Source organism: Protopterus annectens, chromosome 2.part2, assembly GCF_019279795.1.
Source record: "Protopterus annectens isolate FY-2018-M chromosome 2.part2, PAN1.0, whole genome shotgun sequence".
Classification (NCBI taxonomy): Eukaryota; Metazoa; Chordata; order Ceratodontiformes; family Protopteridae; genus Protopterus; species Protopterus annectens.
Window position 1 is genome coordinate 399,543,927 of NC_056730.1, and position 18,269 is coordinate 399,562,195.

General features: G+C 41.0%; 1 protein-coding gene across 5 annotated transcripts in view; it reads left to right on the forward strand.

Moving 5' to 3' along the window:
* Positions 1-18,269, forward strand: part of SLC38A9 (solute carrier family 38 member 9) — a 1,477,321-nt gene that overhangs the window by 954,806 nt on the left and 504,246 nt on the right. For all 5 annotated transcript variants that reach the window (XM_044063918.1, XM_044063920.1, XM_044063923.1 and 2 more), the window contains one exon: positions 11,260-11,451. In XM_044063918.1, coding sequence (XP_043919853.1) covers positions 11,260-11,451 — 192 coding nt within the window. The remainder of the gene's footprint in view (positions 1-11,259; positions 11,452-18,269) is intronic.

An 18,269-nucleotide genomic window follows, 5' to 3' on the forward strand; every position in this document is an offset into this window, starting at 1 on the left:
AGTGTTAGCCCAGCTTTGGCTGTGGGATAAATGGCAGCTATGTAGTTTTCATGTAATAATGATTTTGTTATACAGCTTGTCGTACATAACTCTTTTTTCTATTTATTGCACATCTGTAGTGTAACTGAAGCATGTTTGTGGACAAACCAAAGGTGATCTTGTGTATTTTGGTAACATATGCAGTTAAATACTAATACAAATGATTACATTTCTGTCTACACATCTTCACTGAACAGTGAAACAGCACAGTTATCAATAAAACTGTATTATATCCTCTGTATGAAAATGGAACGTTTCAACAGTTTTTTTTTTTTTGCAGCAGATGTTTGTTTATAATGTTATCAATGAGAATAATACAGAGCTGCATGGGATTTCTTTTTATACCCTGCTCAATACATGTCAGGAGCTATAATATGATATGATGATAGTTCATTTCCAGTACAGCTAGTGAGCCATTAAGAAGATATAAGGTAATTCCACTTCCTGAAAGATTTATCAATAAAGTTGTCTCGGTTCACTGGTCAGAAATGTGAGAAAGAAGAGTCCTAAAACTGCTAAGCAATGCCATTGGTTAGCCACCGTATTTATAAACCATGCACTAGATGTGCATTAATATAGTCTTCTGTCAGTTGTTCAGCAAACATTTCAGCATACAACTTTAAAGAAAATTATTAAATTAGCAGATCATTTCTGCTATACATGGTTGCGTTAGTTGTATAACTCCAGAAATAGAAGTATTTCTATATTCTATTATTTTCCCTCTGTAAATATAATACTAGATAAGCAAAATTATTTCCAGGTTAAAAAAATATGTTGCTATCTGCAGTTACTTTTATGAGTATGACACACTATTTTCTATTTACTCTTTCTAGACCTTTGTTTTAACTGTTAATTGAAGTAGTCCTTCATGTACTGTTTTTGTTTCATCATTTAAGTGTGGCTTAATAACTGCATTCAAGTCTGAACATGAAGGCTGTAGGTTCTAGTCCCCATTGAAGACTGAGGTCACTGGTAAAAGACATTGAATATCAGAGTACAAGAAATCTGACAGGATGAGGTACTTCTCTGATTAAATATGCTGTCATTCAGTATTGGCCTTTGTATGTGATATTGCAATTGTAGCAAATGATTTGCTATAGTTTGAGTTTAAAAGTGTTTTTTTTTTTGCTCCTCATTTTTGATTTGAGGGGACCACCAGATAAACTAGGTATGCTTCTGTGTCTGGACCTACCCTGAGAACAGGAGGTATACCCCTCAACATTTGACAAATACTACCTTTTATAAAACTTTTATCAATTGTAGCACACTCATCCTTTGATATATTCCATGCAGTGCCGTTAAGTTGGATCAAACTCCTATATCGCCCCAATAAGGAACTGACACTAGCCAAAAGGTTTACAAAGCTAGCAGAAAACAGAAGTAGATTACCAGGCCTCTCTCCTGCATCATGCACACACCTAAGGAAAAATTTGGACTTATAAGCCCAGCTACCAATCATTATATTTAGTTGTCATTTGTCCTTGGGATCACATACATGCTGTGCTAATGGTACAAACTCATAGCATGTAGAATTATAATGACACATTTCTTACTGGACTTTGAAGCAAGTCTGTTTGTGAAGATATTTTAAACTAACTCAATTTTTCTTAATATAATTGTATACTATTTCCACATTTGTGCAACTCTGTCATATGCATACATTAGTGTTTATGGTAAATGGGGCGAAATAGCTAGGTAACGGGACATTGGAATGGCTGCAGGGGGACTCTGGTGCCATGTTTTGGTTGTCTGTTCTTCAGTTTGCGTTCGAAAGTTGGTATCCCATAATTCCATTGGAGTGGGTGGGGTTACATAATTATGTATGCAAATTAGATGTTAATCAGCGTAAGATTTGTACCTATTTTTCATGGGCCTTGTCCAGATTTTTGATGTTTCCAGGTTGAGAGGTATGGAGTCATCTGTTAATATAGGCCAGTTCTTTTCAAATATGGACCTTAATTTTGTAAAGTTTTCACTAAATGTAATGGTTAATGATCTTGAAAAATCGAAGACTTGTTCAATACCATACTTTTGTGTGTCTATAGTTGTACCAGGCTTTATTGTAGAATAAACATCTTCTACTATTGCATCTGTAGAGTGACATTCATCTCCCAGAATGGGCTGAAAATGTCCATTCATTCTTTTCCTTGTGACTTTCTGAATTAAGTCATCGATTAATTCTACAGGGTATGCTCTTTTAAAGAACATTGAGCGTAAGGTATTACACTCCAGAATAAAATCTTCGTGTCTGGTGACCATTCGAGCTGCCCTAACTAACTGTCCCTTCACTACAGACCTTTTTTTGATGCTGGGGATGTGAACTACTGTAGTGAAGGAAACAGTTAGAATAAGTCTCTTTCCTGTGAATTGTGGTGACATATCTCCCTTTCACTTCATCCTTAAATAAGTGAACATCCAAATAATTAATAAAATTGAAGTTGACATTTGAAGTGAATTTAAAGAATGAAGTGGTGTTATTTATGTATTCCAGGAATTGCTCAAGTGTAGCCAGTGATCCCTTCCATATAAGGCAAATACCATCCTGGAACCTATGGTATGTCCTAATGTGGTTATTGTAGGAGGACTGAAAAACAAAATGTTTTTCCCAATACGCCATGATTGCATTGACATATGCCCCACCACAAGGTGAACCCACGGAGATACCCCTTTTCTGTAAATAGTACTTGTTCATAGGTTGGTACTAGGCTATTGGCCCTAGGGCTTATACAAGCCTAGACATAACAATTCCCTGGATATTTCTTCCCACAATATTTACTTCTCTGGACCCCTGTCTAGCAGGGCAACTGACACGATCCCCGGGGTGAATTTCCTATCTCCCATCCAATCATCAAGGTTCCTTTTGAAGAGGGCCAAGGAGGCGCTCTGCTTGACATGTATGTTATTGAATGTTATATAGTTATTACTAAGTACCAGCTCTAATAGCTCCAATATTAGGGTAATTGTATCATGGGGGGGTCCTATGTTCTATAAGTATTTCATGGACCCACCCCTGCGGTATAACTGTGTAAAGGTCACATACATCTATGGTCACCAGTATATCTGTTGGGCTGTATTGTATTTTGTTTTAAGGAAGCCAAAAAGGTCCATGAGTCCTTACAAATCTGAAGTTCTTCTTTTAGTATTTTCTTTAATTTGAAATCTAAATAATGTGCACAAGCTGAGGTTATTGTATCCCTTCCATCCACTAAAGGTCTCGTAGGGGATGGTGTAGACTTTTATGGATTTTGGGGATTCCAAAAAATACTGTATTCTAGGGGTCAGAATGTTGAGATAGTTGTATAAGTGTATTTCTATCCTTCTTTCGAGGAAAATGTCACTTAACTGAGTATAGACCTTCCTATATGCTCCATTTAGTTCATTAAGTGTAGTCTCCTCATATGTGTTGGTCTCTAGCAGTTCATTCATTTTGTTATTGTACATGTCCAGACTCTTAATGACTACCCCACCCCACCCTTATCAGGTTTCATAATTATTTTTTCTTTTTGCAAATTCTTTACAAGTTGCCACTCATTTTTGTTGAGATTCATGTTACGATCCAAGAGCTTGCTTTTACATTTGTGCATGTTCATTAAATCTAGTTCGCATACTTTTTCCATACGACTAGTCTACGATGGAGGGATGGGTTAAAAGTCGTACTAATCCCGTATGTGTTCTTAGTATGGGTGTTGTCGACATTATTTTGATGCAATAAGGAAAGGTTAAATTTTCTCAAATATAACTTTAAGTTTATCATGATGTCAGTAAACTTAAATGAGTGGGTTGGAACAAATGTCATGCCCCTGGATAACAAGTTTGCAACATCAGCATCAACATGCACTTGAGAGAAATTATAAACTTTAAAGTAATTTTGCACATTCAAAACAATGGTACATCCACCAAATTGGCTTTCATGGTCATTTAAAATCACACCATCGTGGTCAACAACCTGATGCAAAAAAACTTACGTCCTCCAGTTTTTGTTCCTTGGTCTGGCTCCCTGAAACCTCAGTTGTTGCTCTTGTCTACCATTAGAGACATTCTTATTTCTAATTCTTTCCAACCTTCTTAGCCCTGGGTATTCATTGTCATAGTCTGAGGTTGCTCCATGTTCTTCTAAGTCAGCCACATTCCCCGAATCCTGGTTGTTGTCATAATTATTTACAGGAAAGGTTTTCCTGTTATTATAATGTCTACGTTTGTTCTGAAAGCTAGGTGGTTTTGGGTATGTTAAGCCTTTTGCATACTCATTTAAGTCCCTGTTAATTTTCTTGCTTTTTCCAGCTTTTAACTTTTCTATGTATTTCTCTCTGCTATTATAAATTCTCAGATGCTCGTACTTGAGTTGTTCATACGAAGCATCTTCCCTTATGTTTTTGTGCAAGACAATCAAGTCTTTACAGAGGATTTCTACCTCTTTATCATTATATTTAATAAGCAATTCGAGCAATTCAATACCAAACCTGTCAAACATTTTTAACAGGTCAACATGTAAAGCTGAATTATTAGACAAGCCAATAGGGTATTCCCAAATGCGTAAACCCTTGGGAACAATATTACACCGAATACACTCAGGTATGCATTTTCAAGGTGGAGTTTTTTACATTTCATTAACTTATTGTCAAAATCGTTCAGCTTACCCTCCAAGGTGAAGCCAGTCCGTTCCTGTCCTGGAATAAAGGAAAAACTAGCGCCCAACCAATCTTTAAGTAATGGAATTTCTCTCCTGTTGGAAAAAGCAGTTCCTTGTCTATGAACACCATTAGTAGCAATTCCTTGTCCAGGCGACTTACTTAGTAACCCAGGCTGTGTATTTCCAGCTGCAGGACCGGAAGGTTCCTGCAAGTTGAGTTGTGAGGCAGCAGCAAGACAAAGTGGTGTAGAGTTAAAATCAAACGCTGATCCTCTGGCTCTCCCCTGTGGATGATTCACAGTGGGAGGAATTTCTCCAGCCGAACCAATTCATTCATATAGGTAGTCCATCCATTGGTTAAGGTGCATTATTAAAGCTGTTAAGTTACCGATGCTGTTCTCAAAGCCATCTCCTCCATTAGGAATGGAGAGCTGGGAGAAATCTAGTGCACTTCCAGAAGCCATGAACCACCAAAAATGAAAACAAACCCAAAAACTGAATAAAAAAATAAAGTAGTGAACTAGTCTCACAGACCCACTCCAACAGTATTCAAAGAATGATCGAAGGAAGCAGTGGAACAATGAAATCCTTTTATTAAGCGATAAAAACACTGATAAATTAACTGGTAAGCTCTTTCGTTTAATAAAGTATTAAACTTCATCAGACACCATGTTCTTTACATCACTTCCTTAGATACTCAAATAGTTCAAATTCATTGGATGAAAAAAATGCAAATCAATCAATGAACCCAACACCATAGCCTGCGTAGATGTCACTCTACAGACGCAATACTAGAAGAGGTTGTTTATTCTGTGGTAGAGCTTGGTATAACTATAGACACGCAAAAGTATGGTACTGAACAAGTCTTCAATTTTTCAAGATCTTTAACCATTACATTTGATGAAGACTTTAGAAAGTTAAGTCCATATTTGAAAAGAACTGGCCTAAATTAACAGATGACTCTAAAATTAGAAAACAAATAGGTGAAAGACCAGTTATTACCTACAGAAAGGGATTGAATTTTAAAGACATATTAAAGGAGAAACAATTTGAATAGTCATAGTACGCATGGTATGTTTAAATGCAAGGCATGTGCATGGTGCCATAAAATAGAAGAAACAAACAATTTTATGGTATGAAATTTTGCATACCCTATAAAGGGAAAGTATAACTGCAATTCTAAAGCAGTGATTTACATAGCATCGTGTGACTCATGCCCAGCCTTTTACATAGGTAAAACGGAGAGGAAATTTAGTCAATGGATTTATGAACGTGACTATGCTATAAGAAAACATAACTTAAATAATGTCTTAGCTAAACATGTTTGTGACAATTTAGAGCATCGGTTTAGATTTTTAGTCATTGATTGGGTTGAAGTTAATGACAAAAAACCATGGGGGCTACTTTTAGAATCTAAAGAACTTAACGATGGCAAATCTGTTTGCAGGCTGACAGTTGGCCGGGGATAAATGAGCATAGCTCCATCACCCCAGTGCTAAGGTTAAAAGCATTGGAGAGAAAAAAACTTTAGTGCTTTATAGTCATTATATTTTATACACAAGTTTTCAGTAATGCTTGTTCAGTATTTTATTTTATTAAGCTTTTTCCATTAGAAAGCACACACATATACACATATACAATTCTTTGGGTTTTATTGTGTATGTGCTACCTTTTAGGCAGGCTGTGGTGGTTGATTCACTGATGTGATTTGCATTTTTTTCATCCAATGAATTTGAACTATTTGAGTGTATAAGGAAGTTATGTAAAGAACATGGTGTCTGATGAAGTTTAATACTTTATTAAATGAAAGTGCTTACCAGTTATTTTATCAGTGTTTTTATCGCTTAATAAAAGGATTTTATTGTTCCACTGGTTGCTTCGATCATTCTGGGAATACCGTTGGAGTGTGTCTGGGAGACTAGTTCACTACTTTGTTTTTTATGCTGTAGATAGCAGGGGGTACGGAGCTGCCTGTGGATGAAAAGATTTGCAATACAATATGCTGTTCTAATTCAAACTTTGGAGGACTAATGTGTATTTGCTTGAAACAAGCTGGAATACAAGCTATTACTGCTCCTGTGACGCAAAAAATACATGAATGTTATTTTTATCCTGGCAGAGTTAACAAATAACTAAAAATAAAGTAATTTTTTATCCTGGCAAGACCAAACCAGATACTGTGGGTAGGCAATGGATATGGGCACTAACTGTGGATAAAATTGATTGGCCTTGCTGATTGTCATTGTAATTCTGGCTTTTGTAAGATTAATATGTATTTGTTTGAAGCATAGACAAATACATGCTGCAGTTACTGTTCTGTGAAAGAAAAATGTATTTTTTTATCCTATCAGAGTCAAACCAGATACTTTAGGTATGTTGTGGTTACGGGGGCTGTTTGTGAGTGGAATCATTGGCCTTGCTATTTTTGTTTTTGTATTTCTGGATTTGCAGGACTAAGGTATATTTGGGAGAAGTAAGATGGAATACAAGTTGTGGTGTCTGTGTGTATATGAAGAATACATTGATACAACCATTATTTCCTTTTTCTCTTAACCTGACAAGGTCAGACCAGATTAGAAAAAAATAGGCAGTTGGGTATGGGCTGTTTGTGGATGAAATGACTGGCCCCTGGTGTTTGCTGTTGTAATTCTGACTTTGCAGGACTGAAGTGTATTTGGGTGGAGTAAGAAGGAATACAAACTGTGATTAGTGTATCTATGAAAGAAAACATGCATTATTTGTTTTTTTGTTTGTTTTTTTATTTACTGTGGAAGGGTCAGTCTAGATACTTTAGGTGGGCAGTGGGTATGGGGAATGTCTGTTGCTGAAGTAGTTGACCCTGAGCTGTTAGAAGACATTTTTGTGTTTAGCTGAAGAAAGTGTTTTGTGTTCTTTTTTTGCATAAATTAAATGGAATATTTACTAATTCACCCAAACATTTGTGTTTCTGGTTTATATCTGATATTGCATGATGTTAAAGTAGATTTTGGGTTATATTTTCTCTGTGATATGCTATAGTGGTTATATTTGGAACTGAGTATTTGTTTTGCAGATTTTTTTTTCATAACATGTACTTAAGTTGTTGAGCTTTTTTTTAAGTTATTCATAGTTTTCACAGAAGTAAGTACAGAATTGCTTGCTTTTACTATGGTACTTGCTGTGGCTGTTTTGTCTTCACTGGGACTCTCTACTAGGCTAGCATAATGTATATGCAAAGTATACTACTATGGAAAAGGACTGTGGCTTTTTGTGGATAACTAAATCTCACTGGTTATGCCTGCAGACATCTGGTGCTGTGTGTAAATTTGTGATATACAGGATAGAGGTTACCTCCCTCCACTACCAAAGCCACTGCACAGTGTTGTACAATGTACAATAGAATGTATATCACTGTCTTTTTATGTGTGCTGTCAGAGCATGTTAAGGTGATCTTTCAGCAGACCCTGACACCCACTGTTCCTCTCCCCACTGGTGTACTTTCCAGACTGCGCCCCCCTCCCCCCTTTTGCAGATTCCTGGATCCACCACTGGTCACCTCTTTTGACAAATTTACATAAGCAACATCACAGTATTGAGATGCTAAGCTTTAAACTGTAAATGTTCTTCCTTTGTACTACTTTACATTTTAAGATGGCTTGAATGTAATATCAAAGATGTCTGCAACATTTAGAGAAAATGAGAAAATATTATTCTTGTAATTCTTGTTAAGTATCAGCACATTTACCAAAGTATGGGGGGGGGGGGGCTCTCAAATCATCTTGGGCTATAAAAAGATACTTTGAACAAAGGCCTGCAGTTTAGCAGCTGTTTTTGTTGCAGCAGTATAATTCCTTAGTATATTGTAAAACAAGACCTGAGACACACACACACACACACACACACACACACACACACACGAGGGCCATTCAAGAAATAAACGAAGCAGTCCTGTTACAGACAGATAAGATGACAGTGACTGACACTGTCCCATTATATTTCAGTGGAATGGGAATGTACCACTACTTCCTTATGTCTAGCATGACTCATATAAGGCAGACTTGAAATGGATAATGGGAAAGAGAAAAGCCTGAAGAAAAATAAGATCACATTGATATGTCAAGCCCCATTGGCAGTCATTTTGCAGAAAACATGAAAATTCTATGAGAAGCAGCTAGAGTGATTTTTGAGATGTTAAAATAACTCAGAAAACGGAGATAGTGAAAAAAGATTTTTTTAGTTCTAAGGTGGAGTTTTCCTTTAAACATTGCTGTTATGAACTTACAGATTAACTAGAGTAATATTGGACACTCTAAATTGGCCCTAGGTGTGAGTGTGTGCCTTCTGTGGAAGGTTGGGCGCCGGGCTGGCAACTCGACACTGTAAAACTCCACTGCCAGTCATGAGCGAACAGATGATCCGCTGTGGCGACCCCTAACCGGGAAAAGCCGAAAGAAGAAGAAGAAAATAGGTTTTGTGTTTTGCATTTTCTAAAGGATATAAAGTCTGAAACTCAAATGTGTGGCATTATTTGGTGACTTTGCTCCTCAGTTGCGTGCCAGAAAACCATGAATTTTATGAGGAACAGGCCAAACTATATGAAGCCAAATTCTGGGCATTCTGTACAAATCTGGACAGTTGAGAATGAGGCCTGGAAAAGCACACGAGGGACAGTGTAGCTCACTGATGACCAGCTAGACTCCTTTGTGTTTCCTCCCATTTCCTCTTATGACAGAATTCATTCATTCATTCCTCGTAGTTTCACACTGGTCTCGATAAAACAGGTGCCTTGTTCTTTTGCCTCATCTGTTCAATAAGCCTGGACTATCCGGTGGACAAACTTTACCCCAACACTTAATTCCTATTCATCGCTTCTTGGTTTTCCCACTTCTAGAAGTAGCTAGTAATCAGTTCATTTTGGGTACAGTGCTTAATAACAACTCTTTTCTTCTCAGAAGCTAATCTTGATGAAGACTTGCTGAGAAAAATGGAAACAGTTATCACCGTGGGCTCACTCCAAAGATCCAAATTCCTTTTCTGCTCTTTTTTTCCCCACAGTACTTGAACATCTAGCAGATAATTTTGGGATGTGATTAATTTATTCCTCCATTAAAGTATATTTGGCTGACCTCTCTAACTTTCACCAGGGGCAAAGTTATAATTTCTTAATTTTTTTTAAAGTTTGCAATGACTTTCTTGAGGATACCTTCTTGTCAAGACAACAGCTAAAACATCCAGTACCTCCTTATACATCATTTTTGGAAAAACAGACTGTGGCGAATCATCATATTTTCTCTTCTCTTAAAGAGTGAGTTTCTCTTGAAATTAATCCTACTTTTATGCCTGAAGTTGCAAATGAGCTAATTTAAGCCTTTATGTACATTTGCCTGAATTGTATAAAGCCTGTTATTACCACGGGAGAGTATTTGTTGCACTGAATCATTAGCTGTGATATTAACATGCACAGAACAAAGTACATATGTAAAGATGTCCAGTTTTTTGTTTCCCTTTTCTTCAAAGTCTATAGGTGGTAACATTTAACCGTCTGTCTTATTTTTATTTATTTATTTTCCATTTGTTTGCTGGAAAATTCTGACTGGGTGGAGGCCCAGGAAGAAAAGCTCTAAATATTAAAAATTGCATACAAGCATTAGATACAAAAGCTCCACAAGAAACCGAAAAATAAAATTGCAAACATTTATTACATAAATTCGACAAGAACTGTACTTAAAAACGACAATAAGCTTTTTCGTCCATGAGTATATGATCTGAAGACGTTCATATAGTAATGGACGGAAGTGCTTATTGTCATTTTTAAGTACAGTCCTTGCCAAATTTATTTATGTAATAAACATTTGCAATTTTATTTTATTTTGTGGTTTCTTTGGGCTGTAGTTTGTGGAAACTACAGGATTTTTCAAACTGGTGGTTGCTTGACCATTTAAAATCAATCTTTTGGATTTCAATATTACATCCCTTTGATGTAATGATTGTCTCCTGTGTGTGTGTGTGTCTGTGTCTGTGTGTGTGTGTGTGTGTGTGTGTGTGTGTGTGTGTGTGTGTGTATTATGTTTAACATGTTTAACATTAGATCTTGGCAGGTAGAGCAGAATAGTGCTTTATGGGATGGGAGTAGTACTTGGCACCCTAGGAAAGTTTGGATTGCCAAGCAATCCCAGTGTCTTTGGGCAAACTCCTGTAAGCTGCAGAGGGTGATCTCATTCTTGCAGATCAAGTGCACTAAGTACATAATTTTCACTTATTTAATTACTTGTGGCAATGGTTATCATGTCTGTAGTTATGCAAGAGATGTCTCCTTTTGCCTCCATAGCAGTCCGACCTAATTTTGCTTATTTTTTTTTACACTTTTGCGAAATTTGACTTGTCTTCAGTGTATTTGCTGATACTAGACTTTTGCATATAACAAACCATTCAGTCTGTGACTGAGACATAATGCATACTGTAATATTTGGTATTGCTGTGACTGAGAAACATTGTATTTATCCAAACTATTGCTGTATAAATTATTAACTACATTTTTACTAACTGGAAAAAGAATAAGATTCTTGACTGAAATGTTCAATGACTTTTAATATCTGACATATATTTTGCAGTGATTTGTCCTTATCCTGAAATACCCAAAACTGATGATCTGATTGTGGGTCCAAGTAACAGCAGTGCAGGGCAGACTGCGTTCGCAGAGTGGTGGAGCAAGACAAAGACAGTGCCTTTCTACTTAGTTGTGCTCATCTTGCCTTTACTGAACTTTAAATCAGCATCGTTCTTTGCACGATTTAATGTATTAGGTAATGTAATTCTTTTGACTTTGTGCAGTGTTAAATTACACCTGTTTTTGTGATGCCATAAAATGTCAACAGAGATGAGCCTATTTCCAGCAAAAGCATAGAGAGAAAAGTTCATAAAAACAATGTTCATGTCAGTGTATAACAAGGCATAAAATTAGTTATAGTAGGTATCACAGACACATGAGCGTTCTATGAGTGAGATAGGAAGAATAGGCATTGCATGCTTTGCAGTTGTTATCAAGTTAGTAAATGCAGTTAGTACAAAATTATATAATTTAAGTAAGCAGTTAAGGAAGTAAACTGAAAAATAGATGTAAGTAATATGCACGTAGAAATGCATAAGAATAAGGATAGCTGATCTTGTAATTAGAGTGTAGCAGTGTTAGGTGAGCAGTAATGTACATCAGTTACAACATTGCATGCAGTAGATGTAAACTTGTACATGATGTAAATGGTAATTATGTTCGCTATTGAGCTAGAAGAGAAGGTTGCATTGAGTTAAGTGTTGTAAGAGAGAGAGAGAAGAAATAAAGTGGAATTCAAAAATAGAGTTGAGGGAAGTAAAAAAAAGAATAGTGAACTTTAAAGAAAGTGCAGTAGAGGTAGAACATAGAGGTGTGTGTCACAGGTGAGATCTCATAGCTACAGGGTGCAGTACAACTGACTTAACAGTTGTTCACTGGGTCTTCAGTAAAGCTCACAATACCATTATTAGGAAGCTCTTGAAGTAGGTCAAGGTGGGATGCTGTCTAAGCCATTGTAGTAGCAAATGTCCAAAGGCAAAGGCCTGATTTACTAAAGACTAGATACCAACTGTTTCAAGCTGCATCCTTGGAATTGTTACTAGCCCCATGATGCCAGATCCAAAAGCCCCAGGGAAGCTGTAGGGAATAGTCCACTCCTTCATGTAAGAGAGACTAGTCTTGTAAGGATAAACATTCCAAGAGCAAGATCATAAAGATAAGAAGAAGCTGAATATGAAACCAATGTAGCCTCCCTGTGCTTGTAACAATTAGAGCCAGTAAGTGGCTGTGCTGCAGAGTGCTGCATAAGCTGTAAATAGCCAGTTTTGGGCTCTGAAAGAAAGAGTGCAAAAGGCATTGCCATGATTGAGTTGAGAGGAAACCAGTATGGGAATAAATTCAGAGTGATCCTCTGAATTTTTGTGGTGCCTAATACTGACAGTATTCCTCAGATGAAAACATAATGCTTAACCACTAGGTACAATGGTCCTTGAGTGTCAAGTGGTGTTTGTGAATAATACCAAAATGATGCATGCTTTATTCTGCATTATGTATACCAGCTCAGAATAATATACCATAAAGAGTTCATATAGATTTATAGCTGTCCAGAGAGTTTAGTAACAGCATACCAAGGAAATGATGATATGAACAGTGGATCTTTGCCACTGCCTACCTCTCATTTGGACTAATATGTTAAATGTTTGACTTCTGACTGTTTCCTAAACATATGGTTGCACATCGAAAGAACAGCTGCTTCACAGCAAAAAAAAAAAAAAAGTGCACATATACAGACGCATGCAGATTTGTGAATGCAAAGTAGAATAAGTATAGCATTTGAGTGTTTTCATTGGAGAATGGTCAATCACAAGGAAAATGCTTTTATCTGTGAATAAAAGTCCTTGAACTAACTCCCATTAAGGATAACATTTGACTATAAAATGCCTCAACCAGACCATAAATCTCTTAATGAAAATGCTGGTAAATGTTTTTCTCCTACCGTGCATGATTTTATGCAAGTACTTTTAAAACTGAGCTTTAAATGGTTTTGGAAGCTTCATATCTCAGGTGGAAAGATTTTGTGTGGTATGACAGGATAATGAGTTCTGACAGGATAGTGTGAGTTTCAAAGCTCTGGAGAATTTAATTAGGAGAAAATACTTGCTCTGAAATTGCTGCAACTTGAAGAATTCCCTTTTATCCAAGATACAAGGATCTAGAAGTTAATATATACTTGTAATGTGTAACAGCAAGATCTGAAGTAGTTACTTCATTTGATCTGCAACCTGTGGGATTCGGATCCGACCTCGGATCCGACCGGCAGCTTTCCAAGCTTCAAGATCCGAGCTCCTAGCTCCTCCCCCTACCCATAATCCCTTGCTACCAACTGCATTACCTCAGATCGTTTTTTGCCGCGGCTAAAGACAGTTGCTTCTTAGTGAAGAGCTCCTGGCCTGGTGAGATTGTTCCTTTTCTAAAAGCTAGTTTCTAGTTTAAATTGTGTGTGTGTTGTTTTTAATGTTTATCTAATCATACCCACGTTTTAAAAAAAAAAAAAAAAAAAAACTTTCTCTTTAGTTTAAATTTTGTCTCGCCCCTCCCCCCCTTAGTGTTTGGGTGTGTGTGTGAGAGAATTATGGCTGAAGCAAAAACTATATTTTCTAAGTGTACTGAGTGTGGCCATAAGCTTTCCCCAGCTGATGGCCACACTCAGTGTGTTTTGTGTCTGGGGGCAGCACATTTGTCAGAGGCCTGCCAGATTTGTGCGGCCTTTAATCCTCGGGCACTTAGGGACAGGAAGAACAAGCTGATCCTGGTGGGAAAACTCCTTCAGGAATCAGCTTCTTCTTCCTCTCCTAGCCGGATCCAGGCTACTCCGGTAGCTTCAGCGCCAGCTACTCCCTCAGCTGTACCCGGGACTCAACCTCCCTTATCGGGTACTAGCTCTGTGGAGTCTGGTTCTTCTTCCCACAGGGAGAAGAAGAAACACAGAGAGAGAGAGGGTCATATTTCTAAGAGGCGGGCCGAGTCTCATCCCTCGGCTCCGCCTGAAAAGATTCTGAAATCTCCTGAGAGGGTCTCCGGATCCTTGTCCTCTCTGCTCCGTTCACCTTCCTTTTCCCTGGAGCCGGATGAGGAGGATAGGTCTCCCTCAAGGTCTTCGAGGCGGCCTTCCCGGCCTGCTTCGACTACCTCTTCGCGGTCTACCAGAAGCATCTCCGAAGCAGACATGGATCGGATGATGCGAAGATTTTTGCAGACCCAGATGCAGATGGGGATGCTCTTGCCCCCCCCCCTTGGGAGGGAGTGCAGCCCCCATGTTTGCCCCGATAGCTCCTTCTCCGACCCATTATCGGGTCTCGGAGTTTTCGGATCCAGGCCCTTTTGGATCCGGGGATACGTCGGCGCCGACAGGGATAGTGTCTTCGACGCCGACTATGCCTTCGAGCTTGTCGGATCCAAGCTCTCGGGGCCGAGGGTTGAGCATTGGATCCGAGGGAATGGGGGCCGGAGCGCACCACTGCCTCAGATCCGATTGCTTCGGCTCCGACCCCGATCCTTACCTCGGAGCCGAGGAGGTTACTTTCTCAGGCTGGTGATGGTGAATCTCCCTCGGCCTTTGAGGTAGTGGAGAGGGTACTGTCGAGGTCATCCAGGTCCCCGACCGGGCCTTCGGATCCGCCCGTGCCCCCACTGTATCAGGGTCTGTCTTCGCTCATCCGTCCATCGGGACAGCCTGCCCAAAGCCTCCAGTTAGTTCCCAGGGAGGAACACCAACCGGTGGACGAGCCCTCTTCGGACAGCCCCGCCGAAGAGGTGCCTCGGAAGCACCAGTGCAAAAGGAGGCACCTGGACTCCCCCGAGTCCATTACCATGGATACGGATTTGGAGGCTACGGAGGGTTCCCCAAGGTCACCCCCCGAAGATGTCTCATTTGGAGACATCATGGAGATGTTATGATAAGAGGGGTGGTCGGCCCAAAAGCCCTCCATGGACGAGTCCGTATTTCTGGAGGCCTTTGAGGCAGGCCCATCTACCTCCTGGGTGTCCCCCCCAGCCGACCCCTTGGTGGACCTAATTACCACCAGGGCTTGGAAGGAGCTCGACACCGTGGAGCCTATCCCTAGACGCCCGGATAAGGTCCTCAGCCCTCCCTCTGATAGACCTTCGTGGTCCAAAGGCGCACCAGTGGATGCTATGTTGGTGGCGGCTGCCACTAAGAAAGAACTTGCCCAAGAAAGTTCTTCGGTCCATCCGCCGGACAAGGAGTCCCGGGCTTTGGACCGTATTGGGAAGCGGATGTTTGCTTCAGCAACCTTTGCTATAAGGTCGCTGAACTACATGGCACACACTATCAGGCTACAGTGTGACTTAATTAAGGAATACGCTGCAGCCTCTCCGGAGTCCATCTCGGTCTCAGACAAAAAGGTTTTTGAGACCCGAATGGCCACTCTAAAGTCCATATCAAACACATCTATGCGACTTCTTTCTCATGCCACGGAAGGAGCCGCTAGAGCTAACGGAGCGGGAGTAGTTTTGCGACGGCACTCCTGGCTCCACCTCTGCGATTTCACGGATCCCTTCAAGGCGTCCTTCGCGAACACCCCTTACGATGGTTCGGCCTTATTTGGCTCATCGGTTCGCGACACGCTAGTCCAAAGCGAGAAGGATGGGAAGACGCTGTCGGCCATCGGAGTCCGCTTCTCGAACCCCCAAAGATCCTTCTCCAGGAATCAGAGGGGGCAAAAGAAGCTGTGGTTCCGGAAATCTCAGCAATCCCGTCCTGCTGCGGACAACTCGTCCTCTAGAGGCAGAGGAGGACAAGGTGGACGCCGGCCCAGAGGCAGAGGGGGCCCGCGTAACTTCGGGTCTAGAGAACCCTTCTCGGAGGGACCCGCGCAACAGCCCTGAGGGCTTGCCCGACTGTCCCTCTCTGGAGGCAGTCAGGGGGCGACTATCGGAGCACCTATCAAGCTGGGAGTCAATTACAAACGATCGATGGGTGCTCCAGATAATATCCAGAGGTTGCACAATTCCGTTCTTACAACCCCCCCCAAGCCCAAACATCTCCCCAATGTTCCACCCCATCAAAGGGAGTCCGCAACTCAAGAAATTTCAGAGTTGCTAAGAAAAAGAGCCATCCAGCCCGTCCCCCCAGATCAGTCCGGATCGGGTTATTACTCCAGGTTCTTCTTGGTGCCAAAGAAAACGGGGGACCTCAGATCCATTCTAGACCTTTCGTCCCTGAACCTGTTCATACCCAAGGAAAAGTTCTGGATGGTCACTCTCCAATCTATTCTCCCCCTTCTGCAGGAGAATGACTGGATGTGCTCGTTGGATCTCAAGGACGCGTACTACCATATACTAATGGACAGACGGTCCAGGAGATTTCTCCGCTTTCGGCTAGGAGCCAGTCATTATCAGTTCAGGGTTCTTCCATTTGGCCTAACCTCAGCCCCCAGAGTGTTTACCAAAGTCATGGCAGTGGTAGCAGCCCACCTGAGACTCCAGGGCATTCAGGTGTTCCCTTACCTGGACGATTGGCTCCTCACCGCCCCCAACAAGCATCTTCTGGTTACAGCGAGAGACTATGCCCTATCTCTGTTTGCTCATTTGGGCATTTCAGTCAATTTGAAGAAGTCCTGCCTGTGCCCATCTCAAGCCCTAGATTTCATAGGGGCCAGGTTGGATACTCGAATCTCCAGAGTGGTCCTCACACCAACCAGAATAAACAGTTTGTACCGCCAAGTTGTGGATATTCTTCAGATCCCAACCCCCCCCAGCAGAATTAGTCCTGAGGGCGTTAGGATCTATGTCGGCGGCAATCGGCCTTTCTCTCCATGCCCGTCTGCGGATGCGTGTATTACAGTGGACTCTCCAGGTCCAATGGTCTCTGTTGACCCATCCTTTGGACATGCCGATTCCCCTGAGCAGGGCATGCAGGGACTCCCTACTTTGGTGGCTGCAGGCAGAAGATCTCAAAGAAGGGAGACCCTTTGTGATTCCCCCAGTCGAAGCCACGTTGACCACGGACGCTTCCTGCCTCGGGTGGGGCGGGCATTATGCAGGGAAGTCAGTCCAAGGAACGTGGACTCCTCTAGAGACTGCATTGCATATCAGTGTCCTAGAGATGAGGGCAGTGCTATTGGCGTTGCAAGCTCTCCATCACCTTCTACCTCTGGGGACTATTGCAATCCACACGGACAACATGTCCGTGGTATGGTACATCAACAAACAGGGAGGGACCAGGTCTTACCCCCTGTGTCGAGAAGCCATGAGAGTGTGGGAATGGGCGATTTCCACCAACCGGGTTGGACCAACATATTAGCAGACAGCCTAAGTCGGGTGTTTCTCAGCCCTTACGAGTGGTCTCTGAATCCCTCGGTCGCGAAACAGATATTCCACAAATGGGGTCAACCTCGCTGCGACCTTTTTGCTTCTCCCCTAAATGCAAAATGCAGCGAGTACTTCGCGATAGTTCCCCCCAAAGGGGAATCTCCCAGGGACGCCCTGGTTCATGCTTGGCCACCCGGTCTTCTTTATGCATATCTTCCTCTTCCTCTGATGATGAAATTCATCCAGAAAGCCTGTCGGTTGGGAAGCAAAGTGATTCTCATTGCCCCATTCTGGCCTCGACAAGTCTGGTTCCCCTTTCTGCAGTCTCACAGTGTGGCTCCCCCTTGGATTCTGGATCCCAAACCAGACCTAATCTCGCATCCGATGAGATGCCACATTCCAAACCTGGTCAGCCTCCGGCTCACAGCCTGGCTGATCCAGTTCCATTAATGGCAAGGACTCCCGGTATCTCTTCCCCAGTCAAGGCTATTCTCGTGGCAGCTCATAAGCCATCCACCAGAAAACTCTACAACAGTAAATGGAAAAGTTTTTCCATCTGGGCAAAGGATAAGGGATTAGACCCCTTTACGGTTCCTATTCCCAACATTCTGGACTTTCTATCCCTCCTTTTTGATAGCGCGTCCACCATTAAAGTTTAACTTGCTGCCATCTCCCATTATCATGTAGGAGATGGCATAAGTTCTTTGGCTTCAGTTAAAATATGTAAAGCCTTTCTAAAAG